At 28.9% G+C, this 24,880-nt stretch overlaps 4 protein-coding genes across 10 annotated transcripts; 2 read left to right on the top strand and 2 right to left on the bottom strand.

Annotated features, from left to right (window-relative positions):
• Nucleotides 1-14: 14 nt before the first annotated feature.
• On the bottom strand, nucleotides 15-5,896 carry LOC141530903 (uncharacterized). 7 transcript variants are annotated; one of them, XR_012479818.1, is made up of 9 exons: nucleotides 3,623-3,761; nucleotides 3,302-3,468; nucleotides 3,112-3,242; nucleotides 2,772-2,979; nucleotides 2,047-2,219; nucleotides 1,206-1,537; nucleotides 1,079-1,153; nucleotides 820-972; nucleotides 15-152 (listed from the first exon to the last, which is right to left on the bottom strand). XR_012479818.1 is itself a non-coding variant. In XM_074248284.1 (7 exons), the coding sequence occupies exons 2-7, from the start codon at nucleotides 3,347-3,349 to the stop codon at nucleotides 1,401-1,403; spliced, it is 795 nt and encodes a 264-aa protein (XP_074104385.1). In that variant the 5' UTR covers nucleotides 3,350-3,468; nucleotides 3,623-3,761; the 3' UTR covers nucleotides 1,267-1,400. The 7 variants fall into 7 exon arrangements, 2 of the variants coding, with proteins under 2 accessions (XP_074104385.1, XP_074104386.1); XR_012479817.1 differs by having other exon boundaries at nucleotides 1,079-1,136; XR_012479816.1 differs by having other exon boundaries at nucleotides 1,079-1,537.
• A 288-nt stretch (nucleotides 5,897-6,184) lies between these two features.
• Nucleotides 6,185-7,578, top strand: LOC141531535 (ubiquinol-cytochrome-c reductase complex assembly factor 2-like). Its single transcript, XM_074249426.1, has 3 exons — nucleotides 6,185-6,319; nucleotides 6,397-6,616; nucleotides 7,266-7,578. Exons 2-3 carry the CDS (start codon nucleotides 6,546-6,548, stop codon nucleotides 7,576-7,578), a joined length of 384 nt encoding a protein of 127 aa, XP_074105527.1. The 5' UTR covers nucleotides 6,185-6,319; nucleotides 6,397-6,545.
• LOC141531534 (putative methyltransferase-like protein 15 homolog) lies at nucleotides 7,543-8,714 on the top strand. The gene has a single exon (XM_074249425.1). The coding sequence runs from the start codon at nucleotides 7,544-7,546 to the stop codon at nucleotides 8,642-8,644; it is 1,101 nt and encodes a 366-aa protein (XP_074105526.1). The 5' UTR covers nucleotide 7,543; the 3' UTR covers nucleotides 8,645-8,714.
• On the bottom strand, nucleotides 8,695-16,864 carry Pug (pug C-1-tetrahydrofolate synthase, cytoplasmic). The gene is made up of 10 exons (XM_074249424.1): nucleotides 16,792-16,864; nucleotides 13,241-13,306; nucleotides 12,120-12,455; nucleotides 11,942-12,034; nucleotides 11,715-11,856; nucleotides 11,522-11,633; nucleotides 10,591-11,460; nucleotides 10,293-10,510; nucleotides 9,314-10,216; nucleotides 8,695-8,946 (listed from the first exon to the last, which is right to left on the bottom strand). The coding sequence occupies exons 1-10, from the start codon at nucleotides 16,818-16,820 to the stop codon at nucleotides 8,857-8,859; spliced, it is 2,859 nt and encodes a 952-aa protein (XP_074105525.1). The 5' UTR covers nucleotides 16,821-16,864; the 3' UTR covers nucleotides 8,695-8,856.
• Between the last annotated feature and the right edge of the window lie 8,016 nt (nucleotides 16,865-24,880).

The following is a 24,880-nucleotide window of genomic DNA, read 5'->3' as shown; positions in this document are numbered from 1 at the left end:
GAACGCAAAGCACCTGCAGGAGTACGTGAACTCATCGCTTGAATTAAATTGTTCACTTTTTCGATGAAAGCAATCGTAGAGTCACAGTCTCTCAGCTCTTCTGTGTTATTTTTATATACTTTCATGGCAACTTGAATGTCTTTGGAAAATAACTGAAAGCAAAAGAAATCATTTATAATCCTAATAACTTTAGAGAATAACTATCAACATTAGTATAGAAACTATAAAAAAAAATAAGGACGACAGTTGACCCTAAAGGCCATTTCTGCAACTTCCCGCTCATTTTGTACTGAAGCGCTCAAAATTACACAGTCCGCTTTTAAGCTTTTCAAGCTCAAAACTCTGATGGCAATGGAATAAAACACAATATTTTAATTTTAAAATGCCAATAGCTTTTGAATGAATGAACCGATTTTCACACGGTTGGCGGTATTTGACGCAGTTTTTAAAGCTCCATGAAGAATTTTCAAGTTTAAATTGATCAAGCAAAAAATTTTGAAGAAATTCCGAAAAAACAATTTCCGGTTTTCTTTCGACAACATTTTTTTTTGTAGTTTTTTGGTGATTTCTCAAAATCTACTGGTTCGAATCGGTCCAAATTATATTCGAAATCTAAGTTTGGTTAATTTCTTTCGAATGGCATCAACTGCGATGAAATCGGTCCAGCCGTTCCAAAGCTACAAGAGGTTTACATACGGCCACACAAACACACACACACATGCGCACACACGAACGCACGCACACACACACACACACACGGACATTACGATTCGATTTTCTTAGCGGGAAGTTAAAAAGTGTTTATATTTTCATTATTACCTGATAGGCCAAAGGAACATTCATTTTTTGATAACCTTCTGGATTTAAATGTTGTGGAGTTAGTTTATAAGCTATTTTCAAATTGGCTTTGAGATAATTTTCATGAATTAAAAGAGTTTCCCAGTGACTTTTCTTTACAACACCATCAGGTGTCTACATGAAAAGAACAATAGCATCAAGCATCAAGAAAGCCGATTATTTTACTGATAAATACATAATTGTTTTTAAAATTGATCATCTACTAAAAATAATAGCGTACCCAAAAAACATCTTCTCCAAAATTTTGTTCCTAAAATATTTAATTAAATGTGGAAAATCTGAAACAAAGTATAGTCTTCGATCAGAATTGCATGGATGTTCGCAGCTACATTGACCATCTTTAATACCAAAAAGTGTCCACGCTCCTCGATTCCACTGTGCACCATCTGAGGTAATAACATCCACAAAAAACCCAGCATTTTCTAATAGTATTATACATTCTATAAGTAATTTGTGTAGAATAGCGCTAGTGACGGAATTTCTACTGAGGAAACTGCCAACAACTTGCACCCAATCACCTTGGAAAGGCTGGAACATGAACACTAGGGCATGATCAGCCCGCGTGTCCTGAAGATTTTGTGGTGTATGTGCTCTAAATTGACAAAACCATCTAGTTGCATGGTTTTTCGATTTAATTTGATGGCTTCGCTTAAAGATACTTCGTCGATTAAAAGTGTACCTATTAAAAATCAATTTATAATATTTAGTCTATTTTGATTCAAAAGTTGACCGGTTATAATAATAATAACTACTGTTAATAAAACTTGACAGAAAGTTATTCTAAAATGTTAGAAGAAATGTATTGTTTTCAGCACATGCTTTAGTTCATATAAGAATAGTCAAAGTCTAAATCTAAGCCAAAATATTAGGAAAAGTTCTACAAAGCTTATAGGTTTTGTTAGGCGAGTTGTAAGCTTGATACACTACTGAAAATGTTATATCGAAGATTCGCAGTAGAAGTACAACTTTAATTGTAAGTCAATACCCCGTTTCGCGTGTACTTCCATACTTCCACTTTTTATACGCAGAGTGTCAAACACAGCTTTAGGAAAGCCAAAAGCACTGTCCAATTTCTGTATATATCTGTTAAGAGTGTTTTTACACGGAAGCGTTAAAATTTCTCGTTCTCTTAATCTATCATACACAGATGCACTTTTAATGCGAAGTAAAAGACATTCATACACTCACTGTACCGTATATCTTCTTTGCTTCGGATTAGATACTTTTGCTGCATTGAAACAAGCACGGATTGCAAGTTGTTGTATCGGAGGTAAAATTGAAATTTCAGCTCTTAAAGCTTCATCTTTGATTGCTAAACAATTGGCTTTTTGTGTATCAATTATTTCTTTAAGTAACTTATTCTGTAAAAATTAAGAAACTTTTGAGATTAACTGAGTTACGTATTAATATACCGAGAGTTGACCCCGGAATAATAAACATTTTCCGAATTTTTATTTTTTATCTTAGATCCTCTCAAATTTCATCATACACAATAGATAGATTTGTAAGTTTGCAAAAATTTTATTGAGACGATGTTAATATTTTACTTTCACAAATTATTTTCATATAATCATGAATACCTTGCAAATTAAATTTTACGTTTAATGTTTTAAGATTTTAAAATCACCTAAGGTAAAAGCCCCAATAGATGATCATTTACTAGTATATGATCACTCCATGTATTTGTATACCTATATTTGTGAATATAGATATACAAATACATGGAGTGATCAAATACTACTGGTACGTGATCATATATTGGGGCTCTTACCTTATTTCTAAAAAAATTAAATGACTATAAGGTATAACAATAAATAGCCGTACTACAGCACGTAGAGATAATTAGTAAGTATGTTGATGACCTCGGTTTATGGGTTCCTGATACAACAATTGAACAAAAAATTATTACTTACCCTGCGTTGGAGACGTTCAATTTGTTTATTTTTAAGACTCTCCTGGTACTTCAAATTATCATAACGCTCTTTGTGATCAGGCTTGGTTTTATAAGATTGATTTTGTAATTTATGTCTTACTTTTCGACAAGCTACACAACGAAAACCATTCATTTGCTTTTTGTACTCTTCATGAGACAATGGCAAACCAGTGCAATCCGAAGAACATCTATAATTTCATAAAAAAAAAACCGAAATTTAAAATGAATTCCTTAATAATAAAATAACTAATTTCACAAATAAAAACCTAAATTTAAAATAAATTTCTTAACAATAAAATAACTAAATTCATACCTCTTACTTTTCTGTATCGAATCCAGTTCCGTCACATAATGTGTATTTCTCCAATTCTCTTAAAAAATTCCAGAAATCGGATAAATTTGAAAAACTTTTGTTCAAGTTAATCAACTTATCAGTTTTAATGTTGGTTAGCTGAGAAAACATTATATAAATAGATTATTAGAAAAAATACATATACGGAAATTTCTTACCCAGACTTCAAAGTTTTGATTAATTTTAACGCGAAACTTCAATTTCATAGAAACAAATCGGTTGTCCAACTCCAATTTTCAGGTAAAACGTTAAATTTTAATGCACTTACAATTGTTAGAAGTGAAAACTCTTCAATATTTACTTCCGAAATAGGTAACTCATATACCTATAATTAAAGTAATATCATTTTTAAATTACTAAATTTGTTTTGATAAATTTATAGTAGTTATGAAATAAAAAATTGATATATCCAACTAGTAGAACTCAGAGTGCATCAGTAACCAGTAGAATAGAACATTCAAAATTTTTATTTCCCTTACCAGTTCTTCGTTCTCATGATTAATTTCTTCAGGGCTAATTCTTGAATTAAAGTCTTCAAAACGATCATAGTTGCTGTTAAAATCTTCATCGATTTGCAATTCACCATCTTGTTGCGAACAATTTTCATTTATATGAACGATATTATGAGGTTCACTCGCAAACGGTTCAGTACTCGGAATATTGAGATTACTAATATCTTTAGTATTTCTACTTTCACTCAATTTTTTAGGTTTCAAAGTTGGAATAGCACCTTGTTTGAGTGCATATCTTTTCCTCACTAACTCCTCAATGGTACCATTGGCAGTTTTTATCTTATCACTTTTCATGATGTCCTCTTCATTGAAGTGTAATTCACAAACATAATTTTTTTTAGGAACCAATTTCTGATTCAGTTCAGACTCCCAAGATTCCAACAGATCAGAGTGCTTTATAAAAATAAAAAATGATCATTACTATTGAAATTAATTTTAAGCAAATGAACTTTGTAGATAGAAGTAAAAAATAATCATTCAACTCTTCATTTTAAAATAAAACCTAATTTGTTGATGAATATAAAAATCCATTTTTTCAACTTGTGGTAATTTGAACAGATATATTTTTCGAAATGAATAAAAAACAAGTTAAGAATTTCTTAACCTAATTAATAAAAAAATATAATTATCTGCTTATATTTATATTATTTTTTACTTAGTTAAAATATTTTAGTTGATAATTAATTGATAGTATATCACAAAATTTAGGTTACCTGCGGCACAGTACATAATGATGGATTTTTCGTACCCAATTTGCTATGTTTATTACGATCACTCACACTACCACTAGTGCAGCCATTCACTACACAACGATTTACCATTTTTTGATGATAATTACAACATTTAATTATTTTTTAAATATAAAACTTTCAAAACTTATTTATTGCGATGCCAATCAACAATAACAAATAGACGCCATTTGCCGGACATTAGCGAACGCAGCGCCGCCCTAGCGTCATATTTACGAAAATGATGTATCCTCAGTTTATCGGATCCACTTTTGCGGAAAACCCAGTAGCGAGCGTCTTCCTTCTATCTAGCCTCCGTGTTAAAATCTAAAAATCTGGGTCGCTATAGTTTGTGCTGATTATTTTTAATAATTTTAAATAGAAATTATAAAGATAATTGATAATAATCAAGTAATACGCGTAATAAAAAGCATGAATTACTATTATAAAATATCATATAAAAAAAAATCAAATTAAATTTGAAAAAAAACTTGTAACCTCAAAAAACGATTCTGCTTACGGTATATACACACTCGGTAGTCTGGCTTGAGAACGGAACTTGGCGCCAGATTCTACCGAATCTGTTGATATAAAGTTGTAATTGGATTAATATCAAATGCATAAAATAAATTAATAAATATTTTTTTCAAATATGATTGAGGGAACAATCTAATTTTCTTTGCTTCCTGGATACCTGAATAATTAGATTTGTCATACAGCTGTTAAATAATCAATGACATTTTTTTATGGTGCATTTTTTAATTCTTTCATTATTAACAAATAATCAAATCAAATTAAAATCCCATTAATTATTTATGGAAAATGCCTAGCAAAAAATAAATTGATTTCAGCTTGGTTGTTTTTTTAGGTGAAAATCGTGTGTCTTAAAAATGTCATTATAATCTGTCTTCTAATTTTATACACATTTTGGACTTAACTGAGAGGTTAAAATAGTGAAAACTTGAAGCGACGATTTTATTTTATAAGTTTCTCAGTCAAAGTTATCTTATTTTCAAGATAAAAAATCATTTTAACTTAAAGACAACTTTTTGCATATTAAATCTTGTTTTTAACTTGGATTCAAATTTCGTCCATAGATTTACTATAAGTTACTATACAACTTATATACACATCATGTATAATATCGTACAGTACAAAACTTCATGTCAACTTCCCTGGTAGCCACCTTACCTATAACTTACTGTCAATCTACGTCCGTAATTTGAAGCAAACTTGACGGAAAGAGTTGGCAAAGCGAGCGATTACCTATTAGTTACCTATAACTTACTCTGCAAATAGACGTCAAAATTTGCTGTACAAGTATTTCCTTCAAATTGTAGTAAAGTTGAAAGGAAATTTAACTACAAGTTTGATTGTTAACTTGTATTCAAGTTGCGGCCGTAGATTTCTGTCAATTTGCTTACAACTGTTGTTGAGTGAAGAATTACCGCCAACTTGATGTATAACTTAACCGTAACTGCTGGAAGTCAACACTTACTGAGAAAGCGCTGGCTATCAGGGTTGGTATTAATTTAACTTAAGACACTGCCCTGATAGCCAGCGCTTTCTCAGTAAGTGTTGACTCCCAGCAGTTACGGTTAAGTTATACATCAAGTTGGCGGTAATTCTTCACTCAACAACAGTTGTAAGCAAATTGACAGAAATCTACGGCCGCAACTTGAATACAAGTTAACAATCAAACTTGTAGTTAAATTTCCTTTCAACTTTACTACAATTTGAAGGAAATACTTGTACACCAAGTTTTGACGTCTATTTGCAGAGTAAGTTATAGGTAACTAATAGGTAATCGCTCGCTTTGCCAACTCTTTCCGTCAAGTTTGCTTCAAATTGCGGACGTAGATTGACAGTAAGTTATAGGTAAGGTGGCTATCAGGGTGCACTCTATATTTTTCTATTACAAGCTTTGGCTATCAGGGTAACATTAGATCTATGATCGGTGAATTTTGTGCTTACTTGTAATTGTAAGTGTAGTATGTCATTTTATTCGTATAGGATTTAAAAGATCAGTGCCTCATAGTTTCGTCTCCATATACCCACATGGTATATTTTTAATATATAATAATCATTACTTCAAAGTAAATTTAACTCCTAACCTGTAGTTTAATGTAAAATATTTAAATATTTAATTCTGATGAAGTATTATGGCCGGCACTTATAAAAATTATATGAAACTATTGGAATCTTGGCCTGTAGATAAATCTAAACCTGGAAGGTAATTTTTTTTACAATATTGTGCAATAATATTTTTCAATGATGAAATTTTTTTTCTGAATTATGATTTATTTTTAACAGTACAAAATATGACACTGAAGTTGACAAATATTAAAATTTTTTTTAGAATTTTATAGCGATTTAATTATTATAAAAAAAATATTAAAAAGTTTCACATGTGAAAATTAATAAAAATTACAAGTCAAAATTTTTGGAAGCATTTTTTTATTGTAATTGATTTGTTACAAAAATTTTTAATCAACAGCTGACGGTTAATTTCAGCGTTATTACAAAATTAAAAATAGCAAAGGTTCAAAAGTTATCTAAATGATTCCAAGATTTAAAAAAATTATTGAAATTCATTTTTTTTTATTCATATTAAAATTATGAAGTTAGCAGACACTTGACAATTTTTTTAATTTTTTCTTGAAAAATGAACTAGGCATAGAAAATTGTTTATAAAAACGTCATTTATAATTTTTCAGAACTTCTAAAGATGAAATTTTTAAATAAAAGTTTCTTGCTATAATTTGTTTGTTAAAAAAATTTTAAAAATTATCAGATGTCTCTCAATTTCAGTGTCATTTAAAATTGTGTATCTATTATTTTTTTTGTTACTGTATTGTGCTAATATTTATTTTAATTTTCAGAGATTTGGGTCAGTACATTAGAGATCGAATAAAATTAGAATTTTCTACTAATAAAATACGAAGTCAAGCTGAAAAAGAAGAGTGTGATCGTAATTACGCAAGTCTTCAAAGAATATCATCTAATCATTACGCAAAATTATATTCTCGAAAGCTTAATAGTTCAGGAACTGGTTTAAATTACGAACAGTGTAATTGCGCTCTAAGCCCTGAAATATTAGAGCATTACCAAGGACAAAAACGTAATATTTTTCAAAGAATATTAGACTATGCTGCAAAACATGATGATAGAAATGAACCAACTAGTACTAAATAAATTACCTTTGAAGCTTAGTGTAAGGTATTTTACTCAAGTTGCTGAGAAACTATCAGAAAAAGTATCTACTCGACCTCATACACCTGTTATGGTAAATGAAGTGATTAAATATTTAAAGCCTTCAGCTGGTGAGACATTTGTTGATATGACTTTTGGTGCAGGTGGCCATTCAACTCGAATTATTGAATCTGCACCAAATATTAAAATTTATGCGTTAGATAGAGATCCGGTTGCTTATAGCTATGCTCAGGCTATGGCAGAAAAATATCCTGGACAAGTTATACCATTACTTGGAAGATTTTCGGAGTTACCATCATTATTGAAAGAACAAAGAGTTTTGCCAAATAGCATTGATGGGTTTATTTTTGATTTCGGCTGCTCTTCTATGCAGTTTGATGTTGCCGAGCGGGGTTTTGCTTTATCAAAGGATGGACCTCTTGATATGCGAATGGATGGATTTCGATGTCCAGATGAGCCGACTGCTGCTGATGTATTAGAAAGATGTACTGAACAAGATTTAGCTCGTATAATAAAGTATTACGGAGAAGAAAGACAATATAAAAAAATAGCTCGTGCTCTTATTGAAGCAAGATACATGTTTCAAAGCTTGAAAACAACTAGAGAGCTTGCACGTCTAGTGGAGTCTGTTCTTGATAAAGATTTTCGAACTGATAGACTTGGTAGATTTGCTCACTCAGCTACTAAAGTGTTCCAAGCATTACGAATATTTGTTAATAATGAATTAAATGAAATAAATTATGGAATATTAATTGCTGAAAAATATTTAAAAATCAACGGACGTCTTATTACAATATCTTTTCATTCACTTGAAGATACTGTTGTAAAACGTCATTTGTCTGGTAATATAACTGATAATGCTGCTAATATTTCATCAATGAGATTTCAAAATTATGGAAAAATTTTTTCTCACGGTCAAGTTGTGGATATGACTGAATCACCATGGACAATGCTTCATAAACATGTTATACTTCCTAGTGATGAAGAAATTGATGAGAATCCTCGATCTCGGTCAGCTAAATTTCGAGCAATAGCAAAAGTTAAATAACTTTATGTTAATTGTCATCTATTGTAGATATTGTAATAAAGTTAATAACATTGTTTGATATTTCAAAATATTTTGTTATTTTATTACTATATTTTTATTATCAACATTATAAACTGTCTTTTATAAAATTATAAATTGTGCAAAAATATAGATTTAATCATCATTATTCTACAGAGGAAGAACAAGTGATAGTTTTTGGGGATGGAGGACTTTTAAAATAATCCTTCAATTTCATCTGTTTCATTATTCCAATCCATATCATAAATTGCTGGTCTTGTTGCTAAACCAGGCATCATCATAATCTACAAAAAAAAAGTTAAGTATTAAAAATATATTTTAACTTATTAATAAATCATCGTACGAAGTATTTCAGATCCCAGTAAATATAATTAAAATAAGTGATTCATGATAATGATTATGGAACTATTACATTAAATTTCGTTAATTATACAGCTCAAATAAATCTTAAATAAATGTTATGTGTAATGCGTATAATATTGCTATTATGTAATAATTTTGTACATATTAGATGTCTGAAGAAACCATGATCCATGGCAAAATGTCGCTGAATTGAAAATAAAAAAAATTGACATAAAAAAGAATTGATCCATAATAACCTGAATCACTTATTTTAATTATTAATAAATTATAATTGAAATTATAATTTACCTCTCCCACCATAGGTACAACAAAACCTGCTCCAACGGATACAAATATATCAGTAATTTCAAGTGAGAATCCTCGAGGTGCATTTTTAATTGCTGGATCACTAGTTAATGAGTTAGAAGTTTTAGCCATACATAATGGATATTTGTTGTATCCTAATTCATTGTATCGTGCTATTTTGTCTTTAACTTTATCAGCTAAAATAATTTCACCAGCTCCATACATTTTAGTAGCAATTATTTTTATTTTTTCTTCAATGCTGACATCTAAATCGTAGAGAAGTTTGAAATTACTGGGTTGTTTAACTGCTTGAATAACAGCATCGGCTAGATCCAGTGCTCCCTCTCCACCTTTAGCCCAGTGAGTACAAATAACAGCTTGCAAAGCACCATTTTTGAGAGCTGCTTCTTTAACAAGATTTAATTCCGCTTGAGTATCTGTAGCATGAACATTTATAGCTACAATAACAGGTACGCCAAATTGATTTCCGTTTTCAATATGTTTAATCAGATTTGGCAATCCCTTTTCAACGAGATCAAGATGCTCTTCTAAATACTCTTTTTGTAAAGGTGCTCCAGGAGTGACAGTTGGACCACCACCGTGCATTTTTAAAGCTCTTACAGTTGTTACCAGAACAACTGCATTAGGTACATGGCCTGAAGTACGACATTTAATGTCAAAGAATTTTTCCATGCCGATATCAGAACCAAAGCCAGCTTCCGTTATAACAATACCATCAGCTCCAACAAGTTTTAGAGCGAGTTTATCGGCAATAATAGATGAACATCCATGGGCAATATTTGCGAATGGTCCTGCGTGTACCAAAATTGGAGTACCTTCCAAACTTTGCATCAAGTTTGGTTCTATTGCGTCTTTTAAAAGAACGGCCATAGCTCCAGTCATACCCTGTTAAATGTTTTAATTGTAATGATTTAAATAAATAGCTAAAAAATTAATGCACAAATTAAAAGTAAAAGCTTACAAAATCTTCAGCAGTTAATGGTTCTCCACTTTTTGAAAATGCAACAACAATATTACCGAGTCTTTTTTTCATGTCCTCTACATTAGTGGCCAGTGCGAGAATAGCCATAATTTCTGATCCAACAGATATGCGGAATGATGTTTCTCTAGTGATACCCTTTTCGGTTGGACTTTTACCAACGGTAATTTGTCGTAAAAATCTATCGTTCAAATCCATGACTAAAATAAAATAAATTTCATAAAGTATTATTTTAATCGTTATTTGTAGTTTAAATTTAAATAATTATTCATTACAGTACCTCTGGGCCAAATAATTCTTTCGGGGTCAATATCTAATCGAGAAAACTTGGTAATTTCGTCTTCAGTTAATGAATTTGGATCAGTCTTATTGATTCCAAGCTTTTCAAGTCTTCTCAATTGAATTTTAGAGAATGTTCTAATTCCTTTGACAGTAGGTACAAGTCTACTGTAGAGTGCTTTGTCTGTTTGAGTAGATTCGTGGAAATATCGCGCATCAATTTGTGCAGCAAGAAGGTTGTGAGCTGTTGATACAGCATGAATGTCACCAGTCAGGTGTAAATTAAATTCTTCCATGGGAATAACTTGCGCGTAACCACCACCAGCAGCTCCACCTTTGACACCAAACGTTGGACCCATACTTGGCTGTCTGAGGGTTGCAATTGAATTTTTATTGCGATGAGCTGTCAAAGCTTGAACTAATCCCAGAGTTGTTGTGCTTTTACCTTCGCCAAATGGTGTTGGAGTAATACCAGCGACAACTATTAATTTTCCATCTTTCTGATGTTTTAAACGGTTCAACAGGTTTAAACTTATTTTAGCTTTTTTTGAACCATAAGGACTGATTTCATCTGGAGTAATGCCAATTTCATTAGCTAAATAAACAATTGGTTTGGGTTCTTGACTTCTAGAAATTACAATATCACTCGGGACAGGATTTTGAATTTTTAGTGGCAAGGAACGAATATTCCACGTAGTACTGATAAGTTTTTCAGCTGATCGTTTTGATGATATCACTGTATTTTTCATTAACATTGCTACAGTCATTGGACCAACACCACCTGGAACTGGAGTAATGTATGAAGCAACTTTAGCTGCCTCTGCATATTCAACATCACCAACCAGCCGTTGTCCTGATTTTTTAGTAGTATCTAGAAAAATAATCATAAATTATAATAATTATTGTTTCATTTATTGAAGAATAAAAGTTACCTGGGATAGAATTAATTCCACAATCAATAACAACTGCTCCAGGTTTTATCCAAGAGCCTTTCACCATTTCAGGTTGGCCAATACCTACGACAAGAATATCAGCCTGGGATACCTAAACATTAAAAATAATTATTGTTTACGATTTGGTTAATTTTACAAATGTATAATAATAATAATTTTTATTTAAACTTACAACTGATGGTAAATTTTTAGTTTTAGAGTGACAGACTGTTACTGTAGCATTTTGCCATTTCAACAACTCTGCTACAGGTGTACCTACAATTTTACTTCTACCCAAAACGACAGCATTTGCTCCAGCAATAGTAACTCCACTCCTTAATACCAAAATTATTATTATTTTTAGTATAATATTGAATGAATTATCAGAAAAAAAATTAACATTTAATTTAATTTATTTACTTTTTTATAAGCTCAATGCAACCATTCGGAGTACAAGGTAGGAATCCAGACATATTTCCAATAGCTGCTCTGCCTTCATTTATGGTGTTAAGTCTGCAAATATTATCATCGTTGTTAAAAATAGGTAAGTTTTAAACTAAAAATATTATTACAATTTTATTGGAATAAATTTTCTTACCCATCAACATCTTTTTCAGGTATTACAGCGTCAGTGATCAAATCAGAATTTATTTTATTGACACTATCAAGTGGCATTTGTACAATAATACCATGAGTTTGGGGATCATTGTTTAATTTACGAAGTTTACTCATAAGTTCCATTTCGGTAGTGGTATTGGGAAGCTGGACGTGAGTAGCGTTGATACCAATTTCAGAAGCAGCTTTTATTTTCATACGAATGTAGACATTTGAATCTTCTCGGCCACCGACTTGAACAATTGCTAATCCCGGTGAAAAATCAGGCAGTTTTGACTTTATGTTCATTACATCTTTCGTTAATGACTCGCGAATTTCTCTGAAAATTATTTATTTTATAAATTTGTTCTAAAAAATTATTTTTAAAAAATTGCATTTTTAATTTATTAAAATTTCTACAAGTCCATTTTTTAATAATTTTTTTTGTCTATAATTTATTTGTTAAAGAAAATAAAAAAAATTGTGAAGTGACAGCTAAATTTAAATCAAAATAAATTTAGCAGATATTTAATAATTTTTAGAATTTTTTTTTTAAATAAATTAGGCCAAAAAAAAAATTAGGAAAAAAAATTGACATTTGGAAATTTTAAATAATTAAAAATGCAATTTTTTAAAAATCATTTTTTTAAAAATCATTTTTTGGAACAAATTTTTTTGTTAAATAAAATTTAAAAATTCTCTAGTGACTGCTAACTTTAATGTCATAATAATAATCAAAAATAATTAGATTACTAAAAGTTTGATTAATTTTTATGAAGAATTCACATTCAAGGGGAGAATATTATCCAATTATTTATAATTAAGCATTTTTAGTTTAATTGTAATGTAATTAATTATTAATTGCAATGATGAATGATAAAAATGACACTGAAGTTAGCAGACGTCTAAAAATTTTTAATTTTTTTTATTAATTAAATTACAACTAAAAACATATTTCTAAAAAATTGCACTCATAGTTTTTCAAGTTTTTTACAAGTGAAATTTTTTTTTTTTTAATTTTGAAATGTCGACTAACTTCATTTTCATATGATAAAACGTTATTTTTTATGTTTAGTATATTATTTTAAGTCACTAAAATATTATTGACAAATAATAAAAACTTACTTGGCGAGATTAGTGCCAGAGAGCACAATACCACGTGCGTCGACTGCCATTCCTCTATTGAAAAATCTACAAGTATGATTGATTAATTGCAACGTATTGTAATAAACTTTGCTAATAATTTACTCGTCACAAATAATGTAATTAAGTAGCATCAAAGAGCATAAATGTATTATATTTAATATAGTTGTCACGTGAGTTACAGCGGTCGAATAATGGAATTGAGTTAGTGACAAGACCGGTTTACTATGTATGTATGTTTTAATCTACATGGAGGTTATATAGAATACTATCTTACATATGAGATCTCACATACGTATATCTAGGTGATGAAAGTATGCGTGAATTCTGGAGCGAGTCGTATTAAATCTATTAGAGGTATATTATGTTCAATACTTATACTCCACATTGGTTTAGGACATCAAGTCAGATATAGATTAAGATAGTGGAAATATTTGTTTTATTTGCTATTTATTTTTCTTCTTTATAAAAAAATTAAAATGATAAACATATTCAAGAGTTATATTTACACACTCATAATGAAAATTTTCCATCCATTCAAAAAATAATGTTCTTTCAATTTTTCGTTTTAATAAATTCTTATCAATAGTTAAAAATATTTAATTAACTGAAAAATGTATATTATTTTAATTTAAATGTAAGCTGTATTTTTTTTAGTAAAAATTATGTACGTTTAAAATCAAATCGTTGCAGTTAAAAGACATCTGATAATTTTTAAGATTTTCCTTAAAAAATACAGAAGAAGTTTAATAAAAAATTTTACATGTAAAAATGTTAAAACATTATTAATGCGGTTTATTTTCAATATTTTTTGTTAAAAAAAAAAAAAAAAAAACAAGAAAAAAAATTATGACAAAGTGATAATACTGAAGTTTAGCGATCAGCTGCAATTTTAAAAAATTTTTTAATGAAAATTTACTTAGCAGATAGTTGATAATTTTAAGAATTTTTGTAACAAATAAATTATGGCAAAAAAAATTTATCAAAAAAATTGACATTTAGAAATTATAAAAAACTATAAACGCAATTTTTTAAAAATAATTTTTTGGAAGAAATTTATTTGTTAAAAAAAATTAAAAAATTATCAAGTGACAGCTAATTTTAATATCATTAAAAAAATGCTTCTAAAAATGTTCACTTGTAATTTTTATTAATTTTCACATGTGAAACTTTTTAATTCAATTTTTTTTTTAATAATTTAATTGCTATAAAATTTCAAAAAAATTTTTAATATTTGTCAACTTCAGTGTTAATATGTTGGTTTCATCATAAAATCCGGTTTTTACTAATTTAGAAATTTAAAGTAATTACTAATCATTTGATTGTAATTATCTAATCATTCACGGTTTTCAGACAAAACCACAGTTACCTTTTGAAAATAATTTTTTCACTTAACACAAGTAAGTTATTTTTGACACATTAAAAAAATGAGTTATTTTCTAAATTTTTTACTTAACGGGAATAACACGGTGAGGATCGAAAAAATAGGTGATTTTCGGGATTTTTTTTGACTGGGATAATAAAAAAATTTGGGGATCGGTCTTTTTTTTTTTGTTTTATAAAGTATACATTGAAGAGCATTCTCCTAAATTTTGATTAAAAAATATCATGTTGTTACAAAGTTATAAGCATTTTTGTGGAGCATCAAAAAAATTTCCCCACTACGGTGGGATCTCTAACTCAAAAACGGATTATCTAAAACAAAAAAACTAAACTGCGTTGTAATCTGCATGCATGTCCAGAAAAAAATAATTTCTTGAACCAAGAAAATTGTAAGGAAGATCGAAGTTGTTTTGGAGCAAGAAGAAATTTTCTTAGCTTAAAAAAATTTAACCGTTCAAGAAATTTTCCATTTTCCTTAAGATTTTCTTGATTTAAGAAAATTTACGCTTGATTCAAGACTTTCTTTCTGTGTGTGGTTATCGTTCCACGTAGGGGATTTTGAAAATTTGGATTTAAAAAAAAATGGCAACATATTAACAACCGATCCCATCTTTTCTTGCGTCGCACTCACGGTGAGAAACGTTATTATTCTTGTTGCACGCGTGATGATAAAGATAATTGCAGTTTTATATTTTTTTTTTAAACAAATGAGAATTTAAAAAACACGCTCTGATATAAAATAGATAATCAAAAATTTTTTACGTAACAGAGCGTTTTTTTCGAAAATCTTCTTTGTTCAGAAGAAAATTGAAAAGCTGCAATCATAGGGACCGGCTCTTAACACTTTTATTTATTTTTTTGGATTCAAACAGCCCTAAAAAATCTTAAAAATCCAAATTTTTCAAAATCGCCTACGTGCAACTATAGCTACTGAATAGATAAATACAGAAAAAAAAAGTTGCAAATCGGTTCATATTTATGCAAATTACAGATCCCACCGCAGTTCAAAAAAAGTTTGGAAAATCCAAAAGTGCATGCCTCATAAACTCGTTTTTCACAATAAAATTGATTAAAATAAAATATGAAATGCAAAATAATAAAAAACTGAAAACTATGCTATAGTTTAGTGGCGCCATAACTCTAAATTGAGGAAAAAAAATATTATGGTAAAATGTATAGATAGATGTACAAAAAAATCTACAAGTGTTTATTAGTATTTTATAAATAATAATTTAACGATAGTGAATTGAACACTCATATTAATTGAAAAAGTCCGTCGTGTATTACTATAAATAATACAAAAAAAAAAAAATATTCCGATACAATCATTTTTTCGACCAATTTCCCTGCCACATACACCCATCCGTACACTGACGTCCAGAAAAGATTATGTTTAATGTTATTATTTAATATGTTGAATAAAAAAATTGTTATTGATATATATTTATGTGCCTGACAAATTATTTGACTTAATATAAGTGTACTCAGATTAACTTGTAAGTGCGATATAAATAACAAAAAATCAATTTCCGTTTTGAGAAAACTGCTTTTTTTAAAATGTTGAGAGTAGAGCACAACCTCAAAACTTCGCTTATGAGGTGTGCAAAAGTAGTTTCGAAAAAAACGCGTTTTCGTCGGAGCGCCGCGCGTGCAATGGTCATTTGACACGCTGTTACAAAAATGACAATAACTCGAAAAATATTCGAAATTTTCATAAAAAATTTTAGATACATATTTTTGAATGTATCAACTTCGACTTAATTAAAAAAAAAATTTTTTTTTTTTTAATTTCACAGTGGCTTTCCCCCTCAAACCGCTATAAAATTAAAATAATAAACATTATTAAACTAAATCCTTTCAATGCAATTGATGTTTCGCCTCAATTTAATTATTGACTTTTATTTTATAGTTATTATCAACGTTAACAATCAATATTTAATGATCGCTTTAATAGACCTTAACTGACATTTAAGTTTCTAAGCTACTAAAACGGAAATTATTATTCAGGTCATTAATATTTATTTGAAAGATTTAACGTAATTTATAAACTTACAAAGTATATTTTATTAATATGTTTAAATAGTTGAGTTTATAAATAACCGGTCAGGTCGCAATGATTATTTAATTGACTATTTAAAACAAATTCTTACTTGCAAACTTTCAGTATTCGTGAAGTCATATAACAATTTTATTAAACAATAAGTTGGTGGTTATTGAGATGTGATGTACGTATTTCGAATTGTTGACTGAGATTGAAAAAAAAATATTTTCATAAAAAACATAACTCATTTATGTTTATTATTGCTCAAAAGGTTGTGTAACCTATAATCACGGGATGATAAACTTTGAACTAATTGATGGCTAAAACTAATCTTACACTTTTTAATTTTTTTTTCTTGTCCATTGATAACAATTGTGTTTATTTTTTAATGTGGGTTAATTTCAACATTATTAATAAACTTTCGAGACGATTTAGTAGAATAGATATTTTTAACCGCTTTATTAATATATGAGACCGATATTTTAATGAATTAATAGCCGGCTTATATTAATTAAAAAATAGATAAAGCAATGCATCAAAATTCTTAGTTATAATAAATATTTGTCGATATGATAATATTGTACTAAATTCATACGATTAGGAATAAGATTTAATTAAAAAAAAGGTTAATGAAAAGTTTTTTGATGGATACTGTTAATAAAAATGACAAGTTTTTTTATTAACATCGTTTTTGTAAAATTAGTTTTTTTATAGAAATTTTAGAAATAAAAATGTTTTTTTTTTTTTCCACTTCAAATGATCCTGCTAGGAGTTATGCTGTCAACGCAGACACATTTTTTTCCGAGGGCTCGCCAGACATGAAATAAAGTCACAATGGCAGAGTTTTTAATATTTTTTTTCAAAGATTTCAGTAATCCTTTATTAAATATGCATCTTTAAGACAGTAAAAAGTTTGAATTAAATATTTGATTTTTTATACTGAAAACAAATTGTTAAAAATAGGCCATTTTTTCTGGAGGAAACCCCCATGTAAACTTAAACCTTCAAGATTGATTGAACACTATATGATATTAATTATTAAGTCAAATCGTAATTGTGGATTCAAAGTGAAAATCCTCATTATGAAAATATTTTGCCCAAGTAAAGTGTTTCATTAACTAGCTCTATCATTTGTATTATAAATAATTATTATTTCGTATCTCCGTAATACATTATACGTAATATCGAATAAATGAAAGTCTATATTGATTAGAGTAACTTTAATTAACGATATTGACATATTTAAAATCTATATAGTTTAACTCGTTTCATTCTATCCTTTGGCTCGTCTTGAAATTAGTATATATTCACTAGTATATAGTGTATAAAAGCTTGGAGACTTCTTGTTACTTGACTAGTTAATTAATTCTAGTGATTTAAGATGACAACGCTCCTATGAATTTACAGACTGAAATAGTAAATACTCGAGAGAGATAAAGCAAGAGATTGGAGTTTCCTTTCACTAAATTGGTGGCTCTTATGAAATTGCAGAGAGAGAAAGATAAACTTGGTCAATCAGACCTTAAGACGTATTCTTAAATGGATCATTAAAATTCAATATAGCCTATTAAGTCATTTTGAATAAAAAAAAAAAGTAAATTTGAATCAAGAAAATAATTTTGAAGAATATTTTGGTCTGGATTTGAGTAGAACAATTCTGAAACTAACAAATTTTACTTGATTCAAGGATTTTTTTTTCTATTTAAGACAATGAAAATCTTCAAAATTATTTTTTTGATCTAAGAATTCTTCTCTTATTTCAAGTTCATTTTTTTCAGGTAGAAAATAGTTTCCAATTTTTTTAAGTAAAGTTTACTCTTTGAGTATTGTGTATAAAAATGATCTAGAATTTAACGGCTAAAAAGGAGAAAAATGAAAAAACATTTTTTATTTTATTTATTTATTTATTTTTTTTTTTTTTTCAATAAAATAAGATTATTAATATTAATTTTAATACTTATATACTATTTTATATAGGAGGATCTCTATTCATGTAATTTCTAGAAACTAAGATAGTTTAGGTAGCCTTAGTATTTCAAGTTGCCAAGATAGTTAAAGCTTAAAGGGTTACGCGAAGTAACAAAATCTTTGAGGGATAACTGGGGTCGCGGATGATCGGGGGCGGAGAAAACGGAGATTCGACATCGACCAACAGGGTATTAGGAGAACACCCTATCCGAATTTCCGTGAGCTAACTACTTCGAATGTCTACGGAATTCCGTCTTGGTATGGTCTTAAGCACTAAACTTTTCAGCGGTCAATTGAATGAAAAATATGTCTCTTTAATAATAATTCACGTAGTTGGTGTTTTATGAATAACTTTTTTTTTTTTTTTTTTAATAACATCTACATAAAAAATTATCCATTTTTAATGAAAGCAAAGTAATTTTTAATGCACTTTTTTTTTAATCAGTTTTTTAGAAATCATCTCTTTTTTTTTTTATTTAATTTTAGGATGTGATTTTAGCTTGAAAAAATTCGAAAACTATTTGATTTTTTTTTTTTTTTTCAATATAAATAGTTTTTTCTTGTCTGTTTAAAAAAAAAATATTCCAAATAAAATTTTTTAAAAAATTCAGTTGATTAAATAACATTTTTAAGGTTTCTAAAAACAAATGAAATTTTTACGATAATTGTCTATCGAGTAACTCAGAAATTACTCAGTTTATTATTGTAGTAACTCAACCAGTCTTAAATTGCGATAAACTCTTAAGAATACTGTTTATCTCATTCAGAAGTTTAATTATCATTAATTGAAAATTAAAAGTAAAACGGTATTTTTTAACTCAAGTTTGTTTCATTAAATTTTTCTCATTGTTATGAAAATTTTTGAAATTGGTTGATTGTTTTTAGTGTTATAGTAAACAAATGTTTAACTAAAAAATTTTTTAATTTTTATTTGTTTCGATTAGTGGCAATGATCGTAAATTCTGATGAATCGAAGATAGAACTGCAAAATTATTATTAAATACGATTAATTAAAAATTTATCATATAAAGTAGGTATAATGTGAACGTAATACTCAAAAGATCTAGTAATTATTCTTAATCTGATTGTGTTAACTAAACTTCTGTGAAATGAAATGACCGTATTAATAGCATTATCCAACGTTTTCAATCATCTTCCAAAAAATTAATGGGCATCTGGCACTCCCTCGTATCTAGACGATATCACGAAGGGATTACCCTGGACATGAACAAAGATTAGCGCGAGAAATTGAAGAGGATGAGAACATACAAAATGTCGAGATTGGACGCCGGCAATAAATAGATGATTGAAGCCGCCCGTTGTGACGACGGAAGGGATATGAAATTAATACGAGGCTATCGAAATTTAGGGGGTGGTGTTTCTCACTAGCATACGCTATAGAGCCTCGACCTCTTTGCTTACTAAAGGTATTTCTGGAATCCTTAGGCCGACCAACCGGAAAGACCCCTTCCACCCGAATATTAGGGAAATTGGATGGGTACTTCGTGTTTGCTGGATAATATCCAATAAGTAACTTATCGGTAATAATTATAATACCGATATTTTACACTTTGGATTACAGAAATCAGCTAATAATTATCATATTTTATATTTAATTACACTTAATAAATTTAATTTTTTCATTAATAAAAAAAAATTTTTTTTAAATTAAAAAAAAAAAATACCATAACTTTTATGAATTTATATCTTTTATAGATTTACTTTAAGATGAAAAAATATGATTGGTCCAAAAGTCCTTGCTAAGAGGGTAAGAAGATTGTACAAGGGGACTGTATGTTTGGTAGTAAACTCAAACTGCCTCTAGGGTAGAAGCAAGAAAGATAACTTTATTCGAGTGAGTAAGATGAAGTCAGGGGTTGATTGGGTGACCAACTTATCTACCCCATGCGATCTCGATGTCGGATTTTCATGAAATATTTTATATTTGTATTTTCAATATGCGACTGTTAGTTTTTAGGTAATAAAATTATATTGAATAATAAATACTTTTCACATTTTTGAAAATAATACTATCTAATGATGGACAGTAAAAATGATGAATATAAAATAATTATTAATCATAATAATCACATACGAAAATTTTCACGTATATTTTATAAGCAATTTCAAATAATTATTTGTTGACTAGACATATAAAATTGTCTAGAATTTATTAGCGTTGCTTGTTCGACTCAAATTATTATGTCAAGTTTTTCTTTATTTCTCTACCGTTAGACGCAATCAGTGGTATTAAATCGTGGAAAAAAGTTCGAGGCACTCAAAGGGGTAAATTAAGATTAATAAACTCGTCATACTTGAAATCAACTGTCTTTGTGATGACTTTGATTTTGATTAAGATAATTTTCTAGAATGATATAATTATAGTTAATGCTAAAAAAATGATTAATTTGAATGCACAGAAAAAAAAATTCATTTTAAAGTATTTCGTCTTCTTGATTTGAGTAAAAAAATTCTTAAACTAAGAAATTTTACTTGATTCAAGAATTTTTGGTCTTGATTCAAAACAATGAAACTTTTTAAAATTATTTTCTTGGTTTAAGAATTTTTTTCTTGATTTAAGTTAATTTTTTTTTTCAGTGTGTGGCTTCGAGTAAGCTTGAGTTGAACATGATTCACAGCTAAAAATGATGATCACAGTATCCTTAAATGCAAAAGGATGGTCGTGAAAAGGAAAGTTTAGAGTGGTACAAGCCATTTAGGAGCCTTATTGGTCCACGAAGTCTTACGTACAGCGATATTGAGTTATGCTCATAACGAACGTCTCGTCCTTAGAGCATTCGGGAATCCTCTCGGACTTTGCGGTGGCTTTGACGTTCTAAAACCTTTCTAGAAACTTGGGTGAAGAGGGTAGATACCCTTCAAAGACCGTAATTAATATTTTTTTTTAAGTTAAATATTTTAATTATTTAAATTTTTTATTGGTATTTTACATTACATGATATGTTTGTCATCATAATATAATTTCAAAAATTCATATATATTTAATTTTTTAATATTATTTGAATTAGTCTACTACACATTTGTTTTATAAAATTTTTTTTACTTATATTAAATATTGATTTCGTAATTACTACTACTATAATTTCAATACTTAATTTAGTAGAATAATTATTTTGCCGAAAAATAAAAAATACTTGATAGTTCTTAGATGATATCGTCTAATAGTTTCGGAAGTGACTCAGTGTTTGAGAAAGGGTTTAAAGGTCGAATGAAGTCCTCTCAATCACGATGAGCCCCTCTCCCGGCAATAAGTCGATCGTTGGACGGGAGTAAGTTGATGGTAAATAGAGACTGCATAGAATCCTTCTTCCTCATTCTATTCCTTACTCTTTCCTTCCGCAGGAGGCCCAGAATAACCTTAGTTACTCTGTTATACTGTTAGGTTACTGAAACTATAGTATACCTAAAGTATGAAACTCTCTGTTCCTATGAGAGTCCTAGGTAATCACTGAACTTCGTTGTTCCCCGAGGAACACATCCCTCCAACCTCGTGCACTCTCTTATCCTCATCCTTTTCTTTCTCTTTAAAACTTTCTTCTTCCTTTATACATGATGTAACTTTACTCCTATGGGGGGTTATAGAATTAGTGCACATGCTCTGCATCACTATACAGTCATCAATTTTATTGATATATGTATATTAATAAAATTTTTTTCGTAGGAAGAATTGAAAAAAATATTCCAATATTTGGCAATAAATTACAAAAAAAAATATTTCGCGTTCATCTCAGATTGAATTTGTTAATTTTCTGTCATTTTTATTGATACTTAAAATTTTTAATATTAAAAATATAATTTCTAACAAAAATAGGATTAAAAGTAAATAAAAAATTAATTTATTAATTATAAATTCATGAATTATTTATTAATTTATTATTTTATAAAAGTTATTCATTTTGAACTATTTTGGCAATTTTTTTTGAACGAATTCTAAAAGTATTTAATTATGCTAATATTTTGAAAGCGCTTTTGAAACATGGTAATATGATAAGCCATATTATCTATATAATTAAAGGCGATATCTATTTATATAGTCACTCATCACGAAATCTCGGGAACCATAGGACTTGGAAACTTGAAATTTGGTGGAAATATCACTTTTTTCATGTAAAGGTCAGTTAAGAATGGACTTGATGAAATTTCTCCCCCGAAGGGTATTGCGAGACGTTAGAATCGAAAAATTCCCGCTTTTAAACTATAGTTCCTATACAAAAAAAAAATTTATTTGAATCAAGTAAATAATTTTGAAGAATTTTATCTTCTTGATTTGAGTAAAAAATTCTTAAACTAAGAAATTTTTCTGGATTTAAGTAAATTTTACGTAATTCAAGAATTTTTCATCTTGATTGAAGACAATTAAACTCTTCAAAATTATTTTCTTGGTTCAAGAATTTTTCTCTTGATTCAAGTTAGTTTTTTTTCAGTGTACAGACTTTAAATTTCGTAAGAATCTTCTGTATGAGATCTAGAAATGACCTAAAAACGGATTTTACCACAACCCACTCCCAATGCGGATTGCGGGAGTGGGTATTAATAAAGAAAAATTTCAATTTCCAAACTGTAACTCCTACAGACTCAAAATTTGGTAGGGATCTTGGTGTATCATGTCAAGTTCAGCTTAGAACGGATTTTATCAAATTCCAACCCCAAAACGGGTTGCGGGGGCGTAAACAATGAAAAATTTTTATTTTTAAATAAAAGTTTCTGTGGAATCGAAGTTTTGTCGGAATCTTTTTTTTTGTGATCTAGAAATCATCTCGTATAAAATTTTACGAAATTCGTCCCCCATATAGGAGTTCGGGGGTGTTAATTGTAAAAGTTCATATTCTTTAAACATATTTCTTACAAACATAAAATTACAGACACATAATGATAAGAACATTGTTTTATCACATAGGCATAAATTAATAGTAGATCTTACAAAATTCCGTTCTCACAAAGGATTGCGGAGGCGTGTGAGGATAAGGGACATAACGTTTGAAAGTGAGCATTATCGAACCGATTTAAATATTTTTTTTTTTTTTTCTAATTAGATGTCTGTTAAAAATTAATTTCGTGATAATTTACTTTATATGCAAGTTGTAACAGAGTGGTGAGTAGAATAGAAAAAAATGTTTTTGCTGATAAACTTTACTTGTGAGACCTACAATTCCTTTGACTGGAACTTTTAATGCTTATTTCAAATTTATTCCTTCGTGTCAATGATTATTCATTTTTGGAAGAAAGCCACGGGAATATTATAGTGATTGCACATTGAAAGTTATAAAGAGCATACAGAAAAAAAAATGTACTTAAATTAAGTAAATAATTTTAAAGAATTTCATCTTCTTGACTTGAGTAACAAAATTCTTAAACTAAGAAATTTTTATTGGTTTAAATAAATTTTACTTAATTCAAGAATTTTTCGTCTTGATCCAAGATAATGAAACTCTTCAAATTGATTTTCTTGGTTTAAGAATTTTTCTCTTGATTCAAATTAATTTTTTTTTCCGTGCATTAGTTATAATAATCACATGAAAAAAGATAAATGCAAATTTTATGGAATTTGGAATCTGGATAAGTTAAAACAATATTCCAATTAAATTTCGTCTAAATCTAAAAATGCTATTTTATGAAGTGCTCAGCGGAGCGAGCGGGTAACAGCGAGTTTTCACATAAGATACAGAAAAAAATAATTGATGTTTTCGTGCCACACTCATAAATATATGTGCATACTTGAAAACATCAGAGTAATCGCTTTAGTATATAGGACAAAGGAAATAATTTTTTTGAAAATTAAAAAAAAAAATGAAAGATTATTACTAATTTATAAAAATTTTTTTTGAGAAATTAGTAATTAGAAAAAAATTATTATTTCTACCGAACATGGGGTCAGTTTCGATAAGTGATGGAGACAGCATAAATAGAGATGAGGGTGCATTACTCTCAATGGGTTGTTAAGATTGAGGGATAGTTTATGGTTCGCGATAAGGTGCGTATACTCTTAGAAGTGCGTCATGAATGCTCGAGGTAAAACAAAGAGATTGAGAGAGTTGTTTGATTAGAATTCCTAGCTCTTATCTCAAAGATTGGTAGTTATACGCAGGTTGAAGAAAGACCGATGGACAATAACGCTTGGGAGCTATGGTAGAAATCCACCTATGTTAACAATGGTGGCTTATTATCACAGACAAAAGCATGCAAGAGTAAGGATCTGTTGAAGGGACCAC

The sequence above is a fragment of the Cotesia typhae genome, unplaced genomic scaffold, assembly GCF_013202065.1.
Source record: "Cotesia typhae breed Kobodo isofemale line unplaced genomic scaffold, CoteBio_Ctyphae contig_5, whole genome shotgun sequence".
In the NCBI taxonomy this organism is placed as follows: Eukaryota; Metazoa; Arthropoda; class Insecta; order Hymenoptera; family Braconidae; genus Cotesia; species Cotesia typhae.
This window is presented reverse-complemented; position numbering and strand designations above follow the sequence as displayed.